Source organism: Trachypithecus francoisi, unplaced genomic scaffold, assembly GCF_009764315.1.
Source record: "Trachypithecus francoisi isolate TF-2019V2 unplaced genomic scaffold, Tfra_2.0 Contig01461, whole genome shotgun sequence".
Lineage (NCBI taxonomy): Eukaryota > Metazoa > Chordata > Mammalia > Primates > Cercopithecidae > Trachypithecus > Trachypithecus francoisi.
In genome coordinates, this window is record NW_022681433.1 from 9826408 (window position 1) to 9842736 (window position 16329).

Sequence of the window (16329 nt, forward strand, 5' to 3'; positions counted from 1 at the left end):
GAGAAAAATTGGGACATTCTTTCAAAAAGAGGTAAATGTATAAAGTATACAGCAGTAACTATCAGAAAATATTAGCTACTGTAATCATCACCATCTTATTATCATAAGCAAGAGAAACATAATTTTTAAACAGCACATTTAAAAATTCTCATCAGACTTGGCATACTCCTGCGTACTCACATTCTGGCAGATGCCAAATCTGCCAGGCACAAGGAAGTGTTGAATAAATGTCAAAACGTATTGTTTTACAGGTGAATTAAGATTTGAGGAAATTGGGTCCAGTGTTAGGTAGCTAGTATTTGGCAGTGCTAGATTCATGTACAAGTCGGTTTATTGTAGATTCCCCCTCCCACCAAAACAACCTCTGATAGTCTATGAGTAAAATTAGTTAAATAAAAGATTTACATCTCCAGCCTTTCCTGCTTCTGCAGATCTGATACTTTCTCCAGACAGAATATGCCAAGACAGAACATTGCAATAGAAGCTTCTAGATAACTTGGACATAGAGAGATGCAGAAGACTTCCAAGCAATGGGAGGAATTAGTAAAGACAAACTTATTACTTCAGTTGGATAGAAATTTATCCAACTTTCTTGAAAAGAACTTTTACTGTATTTAGAAACTTTAGGATTCTCTTCATACTAATATATTAATACTTTAAAATAATTTTATTGCATAGTTAACCTTCAGAAATATAATCTTATAAATTGTTCTCTACTATTACAACATATGGTCTGAAATCATAAGGCTTAAAAGACCATTGTGGCTCTATGGACATCATTTTATTATTTCAAGTTTTCAATATTTATTATTTCAATTTTTAAAACATTTGGAGGCAGGCAGGGTGACTCACTCCTATAATTTCAGTGCTTTGGGAGGCCAAAGCAGGAGAATTACTTGAGGCCAGGAGTTCAAGACCAGCCTGGTCAACATAGCGAGATCCTGTCTCTACAAAAACTAAAAGAATTTAGCCAGGTGTAGTGGCAAGTGCCTGTAATCCCAGCTACTGGGGAGGCTGAAGCAGGAGGATTGCTTTAGTCTGGGAATTTAAGGCTTCCGTGAGCTATGATCACGCCATTGCACTCCAGCCTGGGTGACAGAGCGAGATCCTGTCTCTAAGAAAATAATGATGAAATAAAACTAAACTAAAATAAAACACCTTTGGTGATTAAAGGATACAAAATTTTGATTAGGCAGAAGGAATAAATTCAGGAGATGTACTGCACCACATGGTGACTACAATCAATACTAATATACTGCATACTTGAAAATTGCCAAGAGTAGATTTTAAGTGCTCTCACCATACACACAAAAAAATAAGTATTTGAGGTCATGCATATGTTAATTAGCTTGATTTAACCATTTTACAGTGTATACATATTTTAAAACATCTTATTGTACATCATAAATATATACAATTTTAATTTGTCAATTAAAAAATAAATGATGATAATAAATACATAAAATACCTCTGGTTTTGTTTTTAAAGTTTTAGAAAATGCCAATATAGTTCTATATTTTATCTTGAGAGTTTACAATCACTTTTAGTTTATAAACTTACATTGTCAAGCTCTTAGGCTTTACTGAGACTGATCTCACTAACCAAAAATGTCTTTGGAAAAATTATTAATATTTAAGAATATTCTTACATTTTATGTCAATTTTCAAAATGGTTGTAGTTTAAAAAATTTTTTTATTGATGTAAGTCGTTAATTTACTTGAACTATTGCCTAAGGATAGTCCTTTATACATGGAAAAAAAAACCTCTTAAAAAAATTTTTTTACAGGATTCTGTAAACCTGGAGAGTAATCCTAAGAAAAATCATCAGAAGAAAGGAATTTGTAGAACTAAAACTGCAAACATCCAGAATCTTGATGGTGTGCCAAGCCAAATGTCAACTGGAACTCAACCAAAAACTAAAGTAAGTTTTAGTTTTCTTACATATGCCCCTGGTGTGAGTGTCCTGCTCTATTCATACAGTGTAATTCACCAAGGTAAAGACAGCACCATGTTCACAAATTACCTATTTTTCTTGTTTGTTTTTTCAAACTTAACATTAGCGTAAACTAGTGTTTCACTGCAACAGGAGAAAATTTGTAATGAGAACATATATAGTTGTTAATATTTATAAAATTACAAAAAAAAATGCTTTTGCTGAAGGTAAAACGGTTAGTCCATTGTAACCATGGCAGTGGATTGTACACACTTCAATTCATCTCTTCATTTTTGGTAAAAGTTTATGCTGCAAATGCAAATTTCCTTGAACTATGTTTAAAAAGTCTCCCTGTTGGGTTAGTCTGTCTCCCACTGTTCAGAGATCCAGAGAAGAGGCCTAAGAGTGGGAATCACATCTAGAAAACATTAGCTACTAACATTCAATCCATTTTGTTTAGAAAATTCCCTTTGTTCTACCAAGCTGAAAATAATATAGAGCTTTGTTGTTGTTGTTGCTGCATTTTGAGGTATAGTTTTAATGAAGAAAAAGTTGACGAACCTTTCCTATAGACATTTTACAACTTTTCATTATATTTATAACTTTTTTGAATCTTTTAAATTTTTTTTCGCTTTTTAAAAATTGAATCTGAAAGTAGACCTTCATATCCTGACCAGTGTTAGATATAGAAGGATTTTTAAGTAATAATTTGCAAGATTGTATACAGTTGCTTATAGTTCTTGATTTTATGATGCCTTGCCTGCTTTACAATGGAAAAAAGTAGTAATAGGGCCGGGCACAGTGGTTCACGCCTGTAATCCCAGGACACTGGGAGGCTGAGGCGGGCAGATCACGAGGTCAGAAGATCGAGACCATCCTGGCTAACGCAGTGAAACCCTGTCTCTACTAAAAATACAAAAATTTGCCAGGCGTGGTGGCGGGCACCTGTAGTCCCAGCTACTCGGGAGGCTGAGGCAGGAGAATGGCGTGAACCCAGGAGGCAGAGCTTGCAGTGAGCTGAGATTGTGCCACTGCACTCCAGCCTGGGTGACAGAGCAAGACTCCATCTCAAAAAAAAAAAAAAGGAATAATAATTTTACAAATAAATATGAAAGCCAAACATCATGTGTCATCCTGACAGTAAACAAGAGAAACTTTTAAAATTGCCTAGAAAGGGATAATTTAAGAAATTACTCAGCAAGATATGGGCAGGGTTAAGGTAAATCAACAATTCTAAAGTGTTGGTGACTCAGCAAGATCTTTGACCTTCACAGAGAAATACAGCCACAGCCAAACTTCTGCCTGCAGGGGAGAGGCTCAGGGAATAAATACCCAGTTTCTTCCTCTTCCCATCTTCTAATCTCCTCCTGGGACCTCCTGCTGGCTGAACCCATAGAGAAGTCAGGAGGAAAGGAGCTCAGCTGATCCATTCTTTAGAAACTGTGCCCCACAGGAAAAGGTGGAAAAAAGCAGAGAGTAGTTTCAGATGGTCAAATGGAAAACATTCAGCACACGTGATAATAAAATAACATTGTTAACTGCTGTGATTGAGCATGGAATATGTTCCACGCACAATGCTAAGCTCTTCACGCACATTGCCTATTTCATCCTTACAACAGCCCTACAAGGCATTACTACCTTAATTTTCTAGAGAAGAAACCTGATCTTCACAACATGGCAAATTTACCCAGGTAGCTATTCATGTTATGCTGAATTGACAAATGAAAAGACCAAGGCCTAGCAAAGGTAGGTGACTTGCCCAAGGAGGCAAAACCAGTACTCAAGTCCGGGTCTCCATGCTGTCTGTCACTACCAATACACAAGGGAGCTTTTGTAATGCCTTTATAAAAAGGTAATGCATATTACCAAGTGAAATAAGGCTACATACTGTATAATTTCAACTATTAATACATGAAAAAGGCAAAATTAAGAAGACAGTAAAAAATCCAAGGGTGCTGGTGTTAGGTGGAAAGAAGGAGAAATAGGCAGAACATGGAAGATTTTGGGGGGAATGAAACTACTATGTATGATACTATAATGGTGAATACATGTCATTCTATATTTGTCAAAAGGAATTACAATAGAATATACAACAACAGTGAACCCTACTGTACACTATGGGCTTTGTTAATAATGATGCATCAGTGGAGGTTCATCATTTGTAACAAATGTACCACTCCAGAGTACAATGGGCCATGTTGATGATGGGGGTGCTGTGCATGTGTGGAGCAGGTGCCATATGGGAAATGTCCGTACCTTGCTCTTAATTTTGCTGTGAACCTAAAACTGCTCTAAAAAGTGAAGTTTATTTTTTAAAAGCATTGCTTTCAATTAAAAAAAGAAAAATATAGCACATCTTAATTATATTTACTGTCATCCACATTTTGTTTCTTTTTGGTAAAGAATGCCTGATAAATAGTATTAAACTTCTACACAGAACTTCCTAGTTGGAACATTCCTCAGCCCAAGAAGAAAGTATTTATTAGATATTTATTGATTTTCTTAAAAATTAACAATGAAAGTTAGAAAGGAGAAAGCCATTATCTTTAGTTTAATGCTATAATTCATTGCCTATTGCCTCTGAAGGGAACGTAATTTATTAAAGAGGCATTTGGGACTTGCCTGAGCTGCTTTCCTAAGAGTATTTTTTTTTCATCTTGTTTCTTTGTTTTTATAGTAAGCCCTTAATTATCCTTCGGCAGATAATTTATTTCCAAATTAGCTCATTCATGATAGGGACAGAATAACTTTGTAAATTATTGTGTAAAAAAATAGGGAATATTTAATTTTCTGGTCCATTCACAAAATCATAATCTGTCAATTCTTAGTGGCACAGAGAGTGGAGAGGAGAAATATATATCCTCAGGTGTTAATACTGACATCTACCTATCCTCTGAACATCTTTTTCTATTATCTGCTTTCACTACCACTATCACAGGCATTCCTTCCAAGATGGTAACTTGTAAACAGGCAGCGTGTAAGCTGGGGCCCATGTGGCAGAGGAACCCATTTGATGCTGTTCTAGCTGTGAGTCTTTAAGGAGATGGACAATAGATTGTTTCCCTTGCTGTTTTCCTATTCTAGAGAACAACTTCTAAAGAGTCAACTCACTTCTAGTTCTTTCAACTATCATGAACTCAGAAGCTCCCACGGAGAACACTTGCCGCTGGCTGAATTTCTGTCAAGATAGAAAACAAATTCTTCAGTACAGTGTACCTTCATTTATCTGACATTATTTTCTTAGTTTTGCGCATAACCCTATTTCAGCCATAAATTACCTGATGTGTAAAATTCACTGCCCTGTAGAACATGTCTGAGGAACACATGCTCATTTCTGAATCTAGGCCTGACTGCCAAACAAGTGACTCTCTGTTCCTGGCAAATACGGAGGGCATAGGCTCTCCCAGCTCGAGTCAGTGTTCCCATGGGGCTAGGAATGTGCGTTGATTGGAGATGAGACGGGTAGGTGATGGGTCCTGAGTAATGCTTATCTATCCTTTAGAGGCCACCTGTGTTCAGTGAACTTCCTAGACTCTAATTAGAGAAACTGAGTAAGACTGAAGGAATATCTGGAGGCTTTGTAAGAGTGGAGACAGTGCAGGGGCTAGAGATTTGGCAGATGAGCCTGTCCTTTAGCTGGAAAAGAGGTAGCTATGGAAATACGGGAGAAGAGAAGCCTCCGGTGGTGGGGGCGTGGGGGGTCTCCTGCCTCATGTTGCTTCTTCCTCTCCATTATTTCCTGCATGACAATCACATGGATCCCTGCTTGGGATGCACAGTGGGGAAGTTTCAAGGATTTTTGGAGGAACAAAGGGATCGGAAGTGTATGTGAAGCAAATGCTCACGGTAGCAGCTGTGGGGAAGGCAGAATGACTTTGACCACCAGGCTGAGGCAGCCCTACCCGAGGGCCAAACGGAATGTACACAGTGGTCCAGCAGATGGAAGTCAGACTGGCCATTATTGTTTGAAAAGAAAAGTAACATCTTGGAGAATAAAACACAGTACTTTATACTGTTTTTATGATTAAATTATGATGACCTATTCTAGGCTATTTAGGTCCTTACGTCTTCTGCAGCTTTGGGGACTATTTGCCAGAACTAATACCTACTAAGCCATGTCTGTGTAAAACAGCATCTGTCTCAGGAACACAGCCCAGTTGTGTGGGTGAAAATATGCAGTCACAACTGCATGTGGCCACTGCATTCTTTAGGCCCTGACTAGATATATCCACCCATGAAATCACCCCAGCTACCAGCCAGACATATTTCTCCTCTGAATTATTAAAGAAGTACTTTTAAACATGGCATTTCTGAAAAATTCAAGGCTTTCATTCTGGTTTGTTTTATAGCCTTTACTGATGACACGTTTCCTCTGTCTTGAATGTAGCAGCATTGACTCTTGTAATAAATTCTCCACTCTGCAGACCTGGGCAGCCCACACCTGTGCCAGAAGTTATGCACCAGATGGCAACTGAAAATGATTGGATATCTTTGAGAAGAGGATATTTAGAGAAAATACACATTTACAAGTAAAGCAAGATATACATTTTGCAGTGCTCTAAAAACACATTTGAACAAGTTGGCCTGCAAATATTTATGGAGTGCCTTCTCTGTGTAGTCCTTCAAGAATTGCTGTTTTTGTGTTGAGTTGGCTCTATGCAGGGTTTGGAAATATTACAAATACCTCATCTCTTACAAAAAGATGGGAGAAATAATGATTTCCTAATAATGTTTCAAGGTCTCTCCACTGTTGATTTTCTGTGTTATGAAGTTGAAACAGAGATTAAGGGATTAACTATCTATGATGTTTTCTGTGGCTTTTTAAGTTGTTCATTGCTTATAAAATTATTTAACGACACTTGTTAAAGCACTTCAAGATAGGTATAGGAATCACAGTAAGGAGATTTTGCAGTGGGGAAGAGATTGGGTTCAACTCTAAATGCAGCAGGAGCAAGTTGTAATTTATAGCCAAGGAGGAGGGTGGAGGCCAGTGGATAAAAAAAAATTACCAGCTGGGCGTACACCTGTAATCTCAGCACTTGGGAGGCTGAGGTGGGTGTATCACTTGAGATCAGGAGTTCAAGACCAGCCTGACCAACATGGTGAAACTCCATCTTTAAAAAAAAAAAAGAAAAGGAAAGAAAAAAGGAAGGAAGGAAGGGAGGAAAAAGGAAAAAAATTACCAAGAGGAAATAGCATCAACAGGAGTGGGAGTCTGCCTAAACCCACCTAAGAGGATTCTTGCTGAAGACAGGGCAGGGTAATCAGACATCATCACCTGGGGACTGGTGATACATGATGAACCTCATCAGATATTGAGGGGCATCAGGTATGCAGGCTTGTTCGGGTGACTTAGCAGGGTTCTTGCTAAAGTGCTCAGATGGGCCTAGGAGAAGGTTTAGATGTTTGGTCAAGTAGAGAATCTTTGTCATCATGTGCCTTGACGTTACATGACTCATGGAAGACAGGACCCATTGGAATGGCTTAGCTCATGGGCAGGAGGATCTGACCAGGTGGTAGAAATAGATTTGGTTCATACACAAATAGCAGGGTCCTACAGACTTTAAATATCCAGAAAAGTCTCTATCAAGATATGCAAAGGGCAGAAGTGTCTGTGAATTTTGGCCATAAATATCAGCATCTTGAAGTTCAGGTTCTTTAGTGATTACACAGCTGTTCCTGGAGAGTGAGTGTGACAGGTGAGTTAGCAAACTCTGCCACTTGCCTCTACTCAGCACTATCATCTTCCCCACCCTCCCCAAACAGCTGTCACCTCTTGGGAAATTGCCTTCTCCATGGTTAAGACTACAGGATCATAAATTGGTGTCCCACCTCACCTTCCACATTGGCATAACAAAAATGAGGTCTCCTGAATCTTTTTAGTTTTCAAGTCATTTTGCTGGAGAAAACTTGAGAAGCAGTTTGGCACAGCTTTTTGAGCTGCTAAAATGTTATCTTGATGGATTTCAGGAGTAGCCACAGGTAGACGGCTTTGTAACCCTTCATGTTGAAACTAGATTACTGTCCTTACTGCTGAGGAAGACAAGCAGTGAGTCCAAAGCAGAAGGGCAGTTCGATGGATAAATTTATACTTTAACACTCTCAGAAGTATCTGCATTTTTAAAAGATCCTCTCTTAGCTCAAATAAATCTGGGATGGGGGGTAATTTTGGCAGTGTAACAGTGAAATAAAAGCAAACCAAGTAATGCACAAGAAGCTGGTTCAGAAACAGGCACAACACAGGTCAACTAGCCCTGTCTAGAACTCTGTGCTCCGGGAGGTTGTTTCTGCTTTTTCAGAGCCTTTTTTCCTGCCCCCAACTTCTAGTCTCGTTGATTCTCTAAAAGCTTCAAGATTGTTGTTGTTGTTTGTTGTTGTTGTTGTTGTTGTTTTTAAATAATGAGTCCCAGAAGCAGATGTAGAGGATGGAGAAAGAGTGCGGCAGGGAGCAGCCAATAGGTAGAGAGGACACAGAGACAGGGCAGGCGGTGCTCTGTACAGTCTGGTTATTGTGAGGCAGGTTTGTATACATCATGGATTGACAATGGTTTGTTATAAATGTGTCTGTATGGATTTATTTGTCCGAAAAATATCAGAAGTGTAAAAAGACTGGCAAAGCACAATTGAGAGAGTAAGTCCAGCTGTTGATGGCAAACGCTTGGAAAATATCCAGCCCCGTTGCTCCCTTGGGCTGGATTGATACTGCCTATGAACTTCCTTCAAGAAAAACACAACCGGTTTGGCCATCCATTTTTATAAACTCCACATTGTTGGAGGAACCTTTATGCACTCCCTTGAATATCAGGATTAAATTTGTTTCACTCCATGTAGAACTGTCTTACTGAATGTAATTTTTCCAGAAAGTCAATTCTGCCTTCAGGGCAAGTAGGAACATCTGTGAATATTCTGCCCCTGTTCTGCCAACTTTGGTTTAAGTCTTCAGACATCATTTTAGGAATAAGGAAAACAATTTTTTAAAATTTCTAATGGAATAACTTCAGTACCAGCATACTTGCTATATGAGTAGCATCAAGTTCTTACATCTCTCCTCCAACAAATGAGGGCCAGGGAACTCTTCTTTGGTTGAGGTAGAGGTAGGCAAAAGGAATTGGGTTTTAGCTGTTCAGTGGTGATGTTAATGCACATGGGACAAAAAAAGAGGGCAGGATGAGCTTGAATAGGGTGGGAGGAGCATTGTGATGAAGACCTAGGATGCCAAGTTGAAAGCTCAGCATTGCCCATCAAACTGAGCCCCATAGGTAATTGAAAATATTTTAGCAGCCACTTAAAAAAAAGTAAAAGGAACTGGTATAATTAATTTTAATAGTATATTTTATTGAAAACAGTATATCCTAAATCTTACCATTTTTGACATGTAATCAGCACACAAAAATTACTAACATATTACTTTTTTTCTTCTTCCTTTTTTTTTTTTTTTTTCTGAGATAAGGTCTTGCTCTGTTGCGCAGGCTGGAGTACGGTGTTGCAATCACAGCTCACTACAACCTTGAACTGCTGGGCTCAAGTGATCCTTGCCCCTCAGCCTCCCAAAGTGCTGGGATTACAGGCGTGAGGCACCATGCCTGGCCCAATACATAACTTTCTTGGGGGGGTTCTAAGTCCTCGAAATCTGATTTGTGTTTTACACTTGTGGCACATCTCAATTTGGACTAGCCACATCTCAAGAGCTCAGGAGGCATTTGTGGGCCGTGGACAGAGAAGCTCTAGGTGGTAACCCAAGAGGAAGGACTTTATGATGACCAAAACCATTTGTTATTTTTTAACCAATAAATAGATAATCTTGCAGAATTTAAGCCAGAGAGCATTAAAAAGAATAATGAGAAAAAATTAAGCAAATTAACTTTGGATATGGAATCCCAAGAAATAGCCTGGCAAAGGAAGATTTATTTGACCAGGATAGAGTTTACTTAGTAGGCTTCAGGTGCATGTAAGGGGATACGTTTTTTTACTCTGAATTAAAATATGATGGTGGAATTCATTCAAAAATGTTCTCGGTATTCTTTTTTTTTTTTTTTTTTTTTTTTTGAAGCAGAGTCTCGCTCTGTCGCCCGGACTGGAGTGCAGTGGCCGGATCTCAGCTCACTGCAAGCTCCGCCTCCCGGGTTTACGCCATTCTCCTGCCTCAGCCTCCCGAGTAGCTGGGACTACAGGCGCCCGCCACCTCGCCCGGCTAGTTTTTGTATTTTTAGTAGAGACGGGGTTTCACTGTGTTAGCCAGGATGGTCTCGATCTCCTGACCTCGTGATCCGCCCGTCTCGGCCTCCCAAAGTGCTGGGATTACAGGCTTGAGCCACCGCGCCCGGCCTCTCGGTATTCTTAAGGTAAGTAAGAAAAACAGCTGAAACTGATATGCTTTTTTTTTTTTTTTTTTTTTTGAGACGGAGTCTCGCTCTAGCCCGGGCTGGAGTGCAGTGGCCGGATCTCAGCTCACTGCAAGCTCCGCCTCCCGGGTTTACGCCATTCTCCTGCCTCAGCCTCCTGAGTAGCTGGGACTACAGGCGCCCGCCACCTCGCCCGGCTAGTTTTTTTGTATTTTTTAGTAGAGACGGGGTTTCACCATGTTAGCCAGGATGGTCTCGATCTCCTGACCTCGTGATCCGCCCGTCTCGGCCTCCCAAAGTGCTGGGATTACAGGCTTGAGCCACCGCGCCCGGCCTGAAACTGATATGCTTAATTACTGCCCTGGGTTTCAGTAATAACCCAACTATATATGAAATTTCAACTATATATGAAATTATGTATAATTCATTATATTATGAATTATAATGAATTGTAGATGATTAATATATATTATGACATAAATATATACATTCATATATATGAATTATATATACATTATATATCACTTATGAGAGTGTTATATATACAAAGTTAACATATATGTGTGTGTGTATATATATGTGTATATATAGATATAAAAAGTGCTTTGCTAAGAGTGAAAGTCATATGCATACCTGGGTTACTGTCATTGGCTAACGAAAGGCTATACTGTGGAGATGAGCTATCAGATAAAATCCATCATCACAGAGCATTGCTAATTGTCAGTAACTTGAGAATTAGTGGAGATGAGGAAGGGCTGTCTTTCTATCAGGAGCATCTTAGATTTGTTTTATCAAAACATTTACTACCCATCTCTACAGCCTTCAGCCCATTACTCTCATTATGTATTTAGTGTGAGGACATGTACTGCTCAATAATTAGTTTTTTCCCTCACCGTGGGCTTTCAGTGGCTTCATAAAAGTGATAAATGGTTCTTCTTGGACACGCAAAATAAAGATTGGCAGGCAATTTAAAGTTAAGATTTCCCAGTAGAACCATCACTACCAACAAGCTCATACACTGACTCTTCTATATTCTGAGAAATGTTAAAATAAGGCCAAGATTTTTATGGTCCCCACTTTCTAGTGCCCCAAAGGCTTTCCTGTCCTTCATTTCTCCTGTGCCGGCTATCTCTGTACTTTCCCTGTCGTGTCTCCTTGGAGGACGCAGACAACGTGGTTGTTCCTAAAATCAGTCATTTCAAGAGGCTCTAGGTTTTGCTGAGACAATTGTTTATGTGAGAAAAATTACTTTCTTGGGAAATGGCTTAGGAAGACACAAAAACATTTTTACACCAGAAGACAGTTGAATTATTTGGCAGCATATCTTGTAAATCGGTGCACTCAGAACCTTTTATAAATAGCCTGCTCTGCAATACTCCATGTAATTATAATAATAACTCTTCATTAAAGTAAAGGGTTTTCTCCCACATCTGAGCTTTACTACAACCTTGTGAGGGCATCTGAAAGATTCCACTTTTTTGATATAGGAACTGAAGCCAGAACATTTGAACAATTTGGCCAAGGTCACGCAGCTGATATTTAACACATCCAGCATCTACTACTTTGGCCTTTACATCACCTCCTCTTGTACATCTTTGTAAGTGGTATTTTCCAGGCCACATCACCTGGAAGCAGTAATTGTAAAACCACACACTTTCCAAGGCTCCACTCCCATTTATTCAAACTCCATCTACAATTTCTGCCCACCAGTTCTGGAAGCCTTGGGCTCTTTTTCTCCCTAGGAATCTTGGTGGCAATGAGGTGTCCAGGAAGAGGTCCACATATGTCTAAAACTTGGATTTGTAGGCTGCATCATGGCAGGCTCCTTTTCTGTTTGTTATGACTGTTTGGCATCGATGGTATCATCTGTCAGTGTCCGTATTGTGGTGCAGCTGAAGCCCTCCAAAGATCCTGATACTGCCTCTGTGTTTTGCTCTCTCACTTGCCTAGTCTAGCCAGAGGCTGTTCTAGCATGCAGCTGCAAAGGCAACTGCCAAGTAGGAACGTGCCCTTGGCCCCGCCCTACCCTCCAGCCTCCATTGTGGCACCTACTGTGAAACACTGCCCTCAACAGAGTCTTTAAGGAAACAGCTCTTTTGACTTTTACTCACTTTTGACCGCCACCCTCTCTCCCTGAGCACTACACAGAGGCTGAGTGAGATGCAACTGATAACTAGATAACTAGGTAACAAGCCCAACAATTCCTCCAGCAGCACCCCGTGGCTGTCCTTCCTTTGGATGAGTTATTTCCCTGAGTATCTTTAGATCCCTCAAGCAAACAGACCCTGCTGGGCCTACCCTGCTCCTCCTTCCCATAAGCCAGACACATCTCTCATTTAGATCATTAAGCTAAGACCTCTACAATTCCTCCCAAACACTGTGTCCATTTTCTCCATTACACTTTGTGAACGTCTACTGAGTCACAGCCAGATTTTTCTGCCTGAATGGCAAGGTCTTCTCCCAACTGTTTATTTAATCTTATTATCTTCCATGCCCCTCCATCTAAGGATGTGAGAGAGAATCACATGTGTAATGGGTATTTTTCCATAAACATCAATGGGTTAACTTAGTGAATTACAAACTGCAGGTGACAGATTAGAGGCTGACTTTCTCAGGCATATTTCTAGATATATTTTATTAGAGGTTAAAATATTTTTCTCTCAATCTACAAAGCTGTTATTTATTATCAGTGTCTTTTTCATCTTGAAAATTCTCTTCCTTGTTACGTTACATGAATAAAGTTGTTAGCAGTGGATTAGTGGGGCCTTCATTATTAATGGGGGAAACATATTAACAGCATAGCACTGTGTTGCTATTTAAAAAACCAGAATGCAAGTTGAACAAAAATCTGCTCAGAAGCTCATAATCTAAGAAAGGTTATAGTAATTTAGATTTATGCTACAGAAGCATACACAGAGACTCATAATGACATAGCATGAAAAAAATCTAACCTTTGTGAGCATGAGTGCAAGTATAATAGTTTTATGTGATACAGAATTTAAAAATTAGTCAAGAGAATTGCATCTTCAGAGAGGATATGGCCAGGTTAAAAACAAATCAGCACTCACTTCCTTTTTGGGAAAACTTCAAGAGGGAAATAAGATTTCCAACACCTTCATACTATGAGGAGGAAGAAGTTGAGGTTCATGGAAGCCAATGAATCGCATGTCTCTCCTCCCAGATTTTAATTCAATTGAGAAATATGTATAGCTATCAGGAAGAGAGAAAATAAACACTTCATTGCTGATAAAGCTAAATTGGAGACCACGCCTCAGACCCAAAGTGTCTTCTTCTTGTCTTCTACTTTTATCCCAAATAGAACTCAGTGATCCCAGGTGAGTCAGCCTGTGTGGAAGACAGAGGGGCTGAGCAAGGATCATCAGACACTTCTCAAAGGAGAAAGACAAGGAGAATAAACCTCATATGCCTGGTGACCCTTTACCCTACCTCACTCATCAGATAAGTCAACAGTCAGCACATTTTCTGTAAAGGGCCAGATAGTAAATATTTTAGGCTTTGGGGCTATGTGGTTTTGGTTCCAACCACTCAACTCTGCCGTTGTTGCACGAGAGCATCTGTAGACAGTATATAAACAAGTGAATGTGGCTGTTGTTATTATTTTACTAGGGTTGCTATAACAAAGTACCACACATTGGGTGGCTTAACCAATAGAAATTTATTGTCTTACAGTTCTGGAACTAGAAGCCTGAGATCAAGATATGCACAGGGTTGGTTTCTTCTGAGGACTGGGAGGGAGACTCTGTTCTAGGACTCTCCGGTAGCTTCTAGTGGTTTGCGGCAATCAGGTTACAAGAACCTGGGCTGAAGTTATGGTTAAAGATTGAAAAAACAGCCGAGCGCAGTGGCTCATGCCTGTAATCCCAGCACTTTGGGAGTCCGAGGCAGGTGGATCACCTGAGGTCAGGAGTTCAATACTAGCCTGCCCAACACAGTGAAACCCCATCTCTACTAAAAATACAAAAAAATTATCTGAGCGTGATGGTGGGCACCTATAATCCTAGCTACTCAGGAGGCTGAGGCAGGAGAATCGCTTGAACCTGGGAGGTAGAGATTGCAGTGAGCTAAGATCACACCATGGCTCTCCAGCTTGGGCGACAAGAGCAAAACTCCGTCTCAAAAAAAAAATAAAAGAAAAAGAAAAAAAAATGAGTGAAAAAACATATCAAATTTAAAAAGCACCTGTCTTTGCTCTAAGGACTCTAACACTTCTCTAAGACTCTCTTAATCTTGAAGTTTTTTAGTTATGCATTTTAACAGTATTTATTACTCCTCATCTTGTAAGAAAAGCAAGCAAGACTGATCTGCACTGTAAAATTTTGCTCACATATAACGGGATTTTAGTGCATGTAGATATCACTTTAATCAGCAGTCCTCTTTTGAGACTTAATTTCCTAAGATCGATCTTAGTCTTTAGTTTCCAGTGGTTTGCTGTGTTACCTTTATTTACAAGATTTTATGAGACAACTGTTAATTGGGAAGAGTGGTCTTAAGGGACATGCCACCCCCATCACACTTTTTTCTGAAATACATTCTCCAAAATCTGCTCACATATCAAGGCACATTACTAAAAACAGCCTGTGTCTGCTTCTTTATTTCCAAGTCTGCATCCAAATTGTCTTCATGGATTTACAATTAAACAAGTACATCTGAGCTTTTATTAATGGCCTTTTTTTTTTCCTATAAGAGATGTGAAAAGAGCATTTCTGCATCTTTTATGAAGCTTCTGTAAAGACTCAATTTTATTACATGGGGCTAGTGTATAAAGAGTTAGGTAATTAGTTATTTTTAAACTTTAGTGATAGAAACAAGTAATCTCTTCTAGTGAAATGTTTCCTTCAGTGAAGATAGCCATGGTACGGAACTTTTTGACATCCATTTTGCTTTGCCTTTTCAGAAGCTCAGAGACCAGTTTTGTATTTGTCTCTAGTGGGGAGACTCAGCCTAGGATTTGCAATACAACTTCCTCTTCCTTCACTTTATTATTTGGATCTTTTAGCTTTTAATTTGCTTTAGTGGTTTTATTACATAGTGCCTATTGCTATTGCAAAGGGACACAAACATTTTTTAAACATAAGCAGGATACAAATAATAAATAGTAAATGGTTGGTTCTCATCATCACTTTGTCCAGAGGAATTACCCTCTAATGCAGATCTTTGTGACCTTAGCTACCTTTTAATGCCACCTCAGTTTACAGTGATTTTTTCTTTTCCCCACAGATTTTTAAATCAATAATTCCTGTACTGAAATGTTATGTTTGTTAAAGAAATAAATACATCTTAGACTGCAGACATACAGCAGCTTTTTTCTTTTTTTTTCTTTTTTTTTGAGATGGAGTCTTGCTGTGTTTTCCAGGCCGGAGTGCAGTGGCATGATCTCGGCTCACTGCAACCTCCACCCCCTGGGTTCAAGCAATTCTTCTGCGTCAGCCTCGCGAGTAGCTGGGATTACAGGCGTGTGCCACCATACCTGGCTAATTTTTTGTATTTTGAGTAGAGAAGGAGTTTTGCCATGTTGGCCAGGCTAGCCTCCAACTCTTGGTGTCAAGTCATCCGCCCTCCTCAGCGTCCCAAAGTGCTGGGATTATGGGCATGAGCCACTGCACCTGGACAACATCAGTTTTTAAATAGGAAAAAAAAAATTAGGTGTCAGCTTTATTATTTCTCTTTGAAAGAATTAAAATGAAATAGAAATTATTTTAATTAGCTGTTAGGATTATTTGGCTTGTGAAAGTGACAGAAACCCAACTTGGTTTCGTTTCAGTACAAATTTGTATTTATTGACTCAAATAATTTGGAAAACCAGGGTTTATCAGTCCAGGTTTAGATATGACTAGATTTAGAAGTTGAAAATAATTTTCTCTGCTTACTAAACTCAGTGTTGGCTGCATTATTGGGCAGGTTCTCCCTACATTGTGGCAAAAATGACCAGCAGTAGTTCTGAGTTTACATTGTACTGGCAGCTGGAATTTCTAGTAAAAATAAAAATAAAAAGTTAATTTTTCAATAGCTCCAGCAGAAGACCCAGGGAGAGCT

General features: G+C 39.3%; 1 protein-coding gene across 1 annotated transcript in view; it reads left to right on the forward strand.

Annotated features, from left to right (window-relative positions):
• Window positions 1–16329, forward strand: part of STARD13 (StAR related lipid transfer domain containing 13) — a 573040-nt gene that overhangs the window by 141586 nt on the left and 415125 nt on the right. Inside the window, exon 2 of the mRNA XM_033235506.1 lies at window positions 1787–1921. Coding sequence (XP_033091397.1) covers window positions 1892–1921 — 30 coding nt within the window. The 5' untranslated portion in view covers window positions 1787–1891. The remainder of the gene's footprint in view (window positions 1–1786; window positions 1922–16329) is intronic.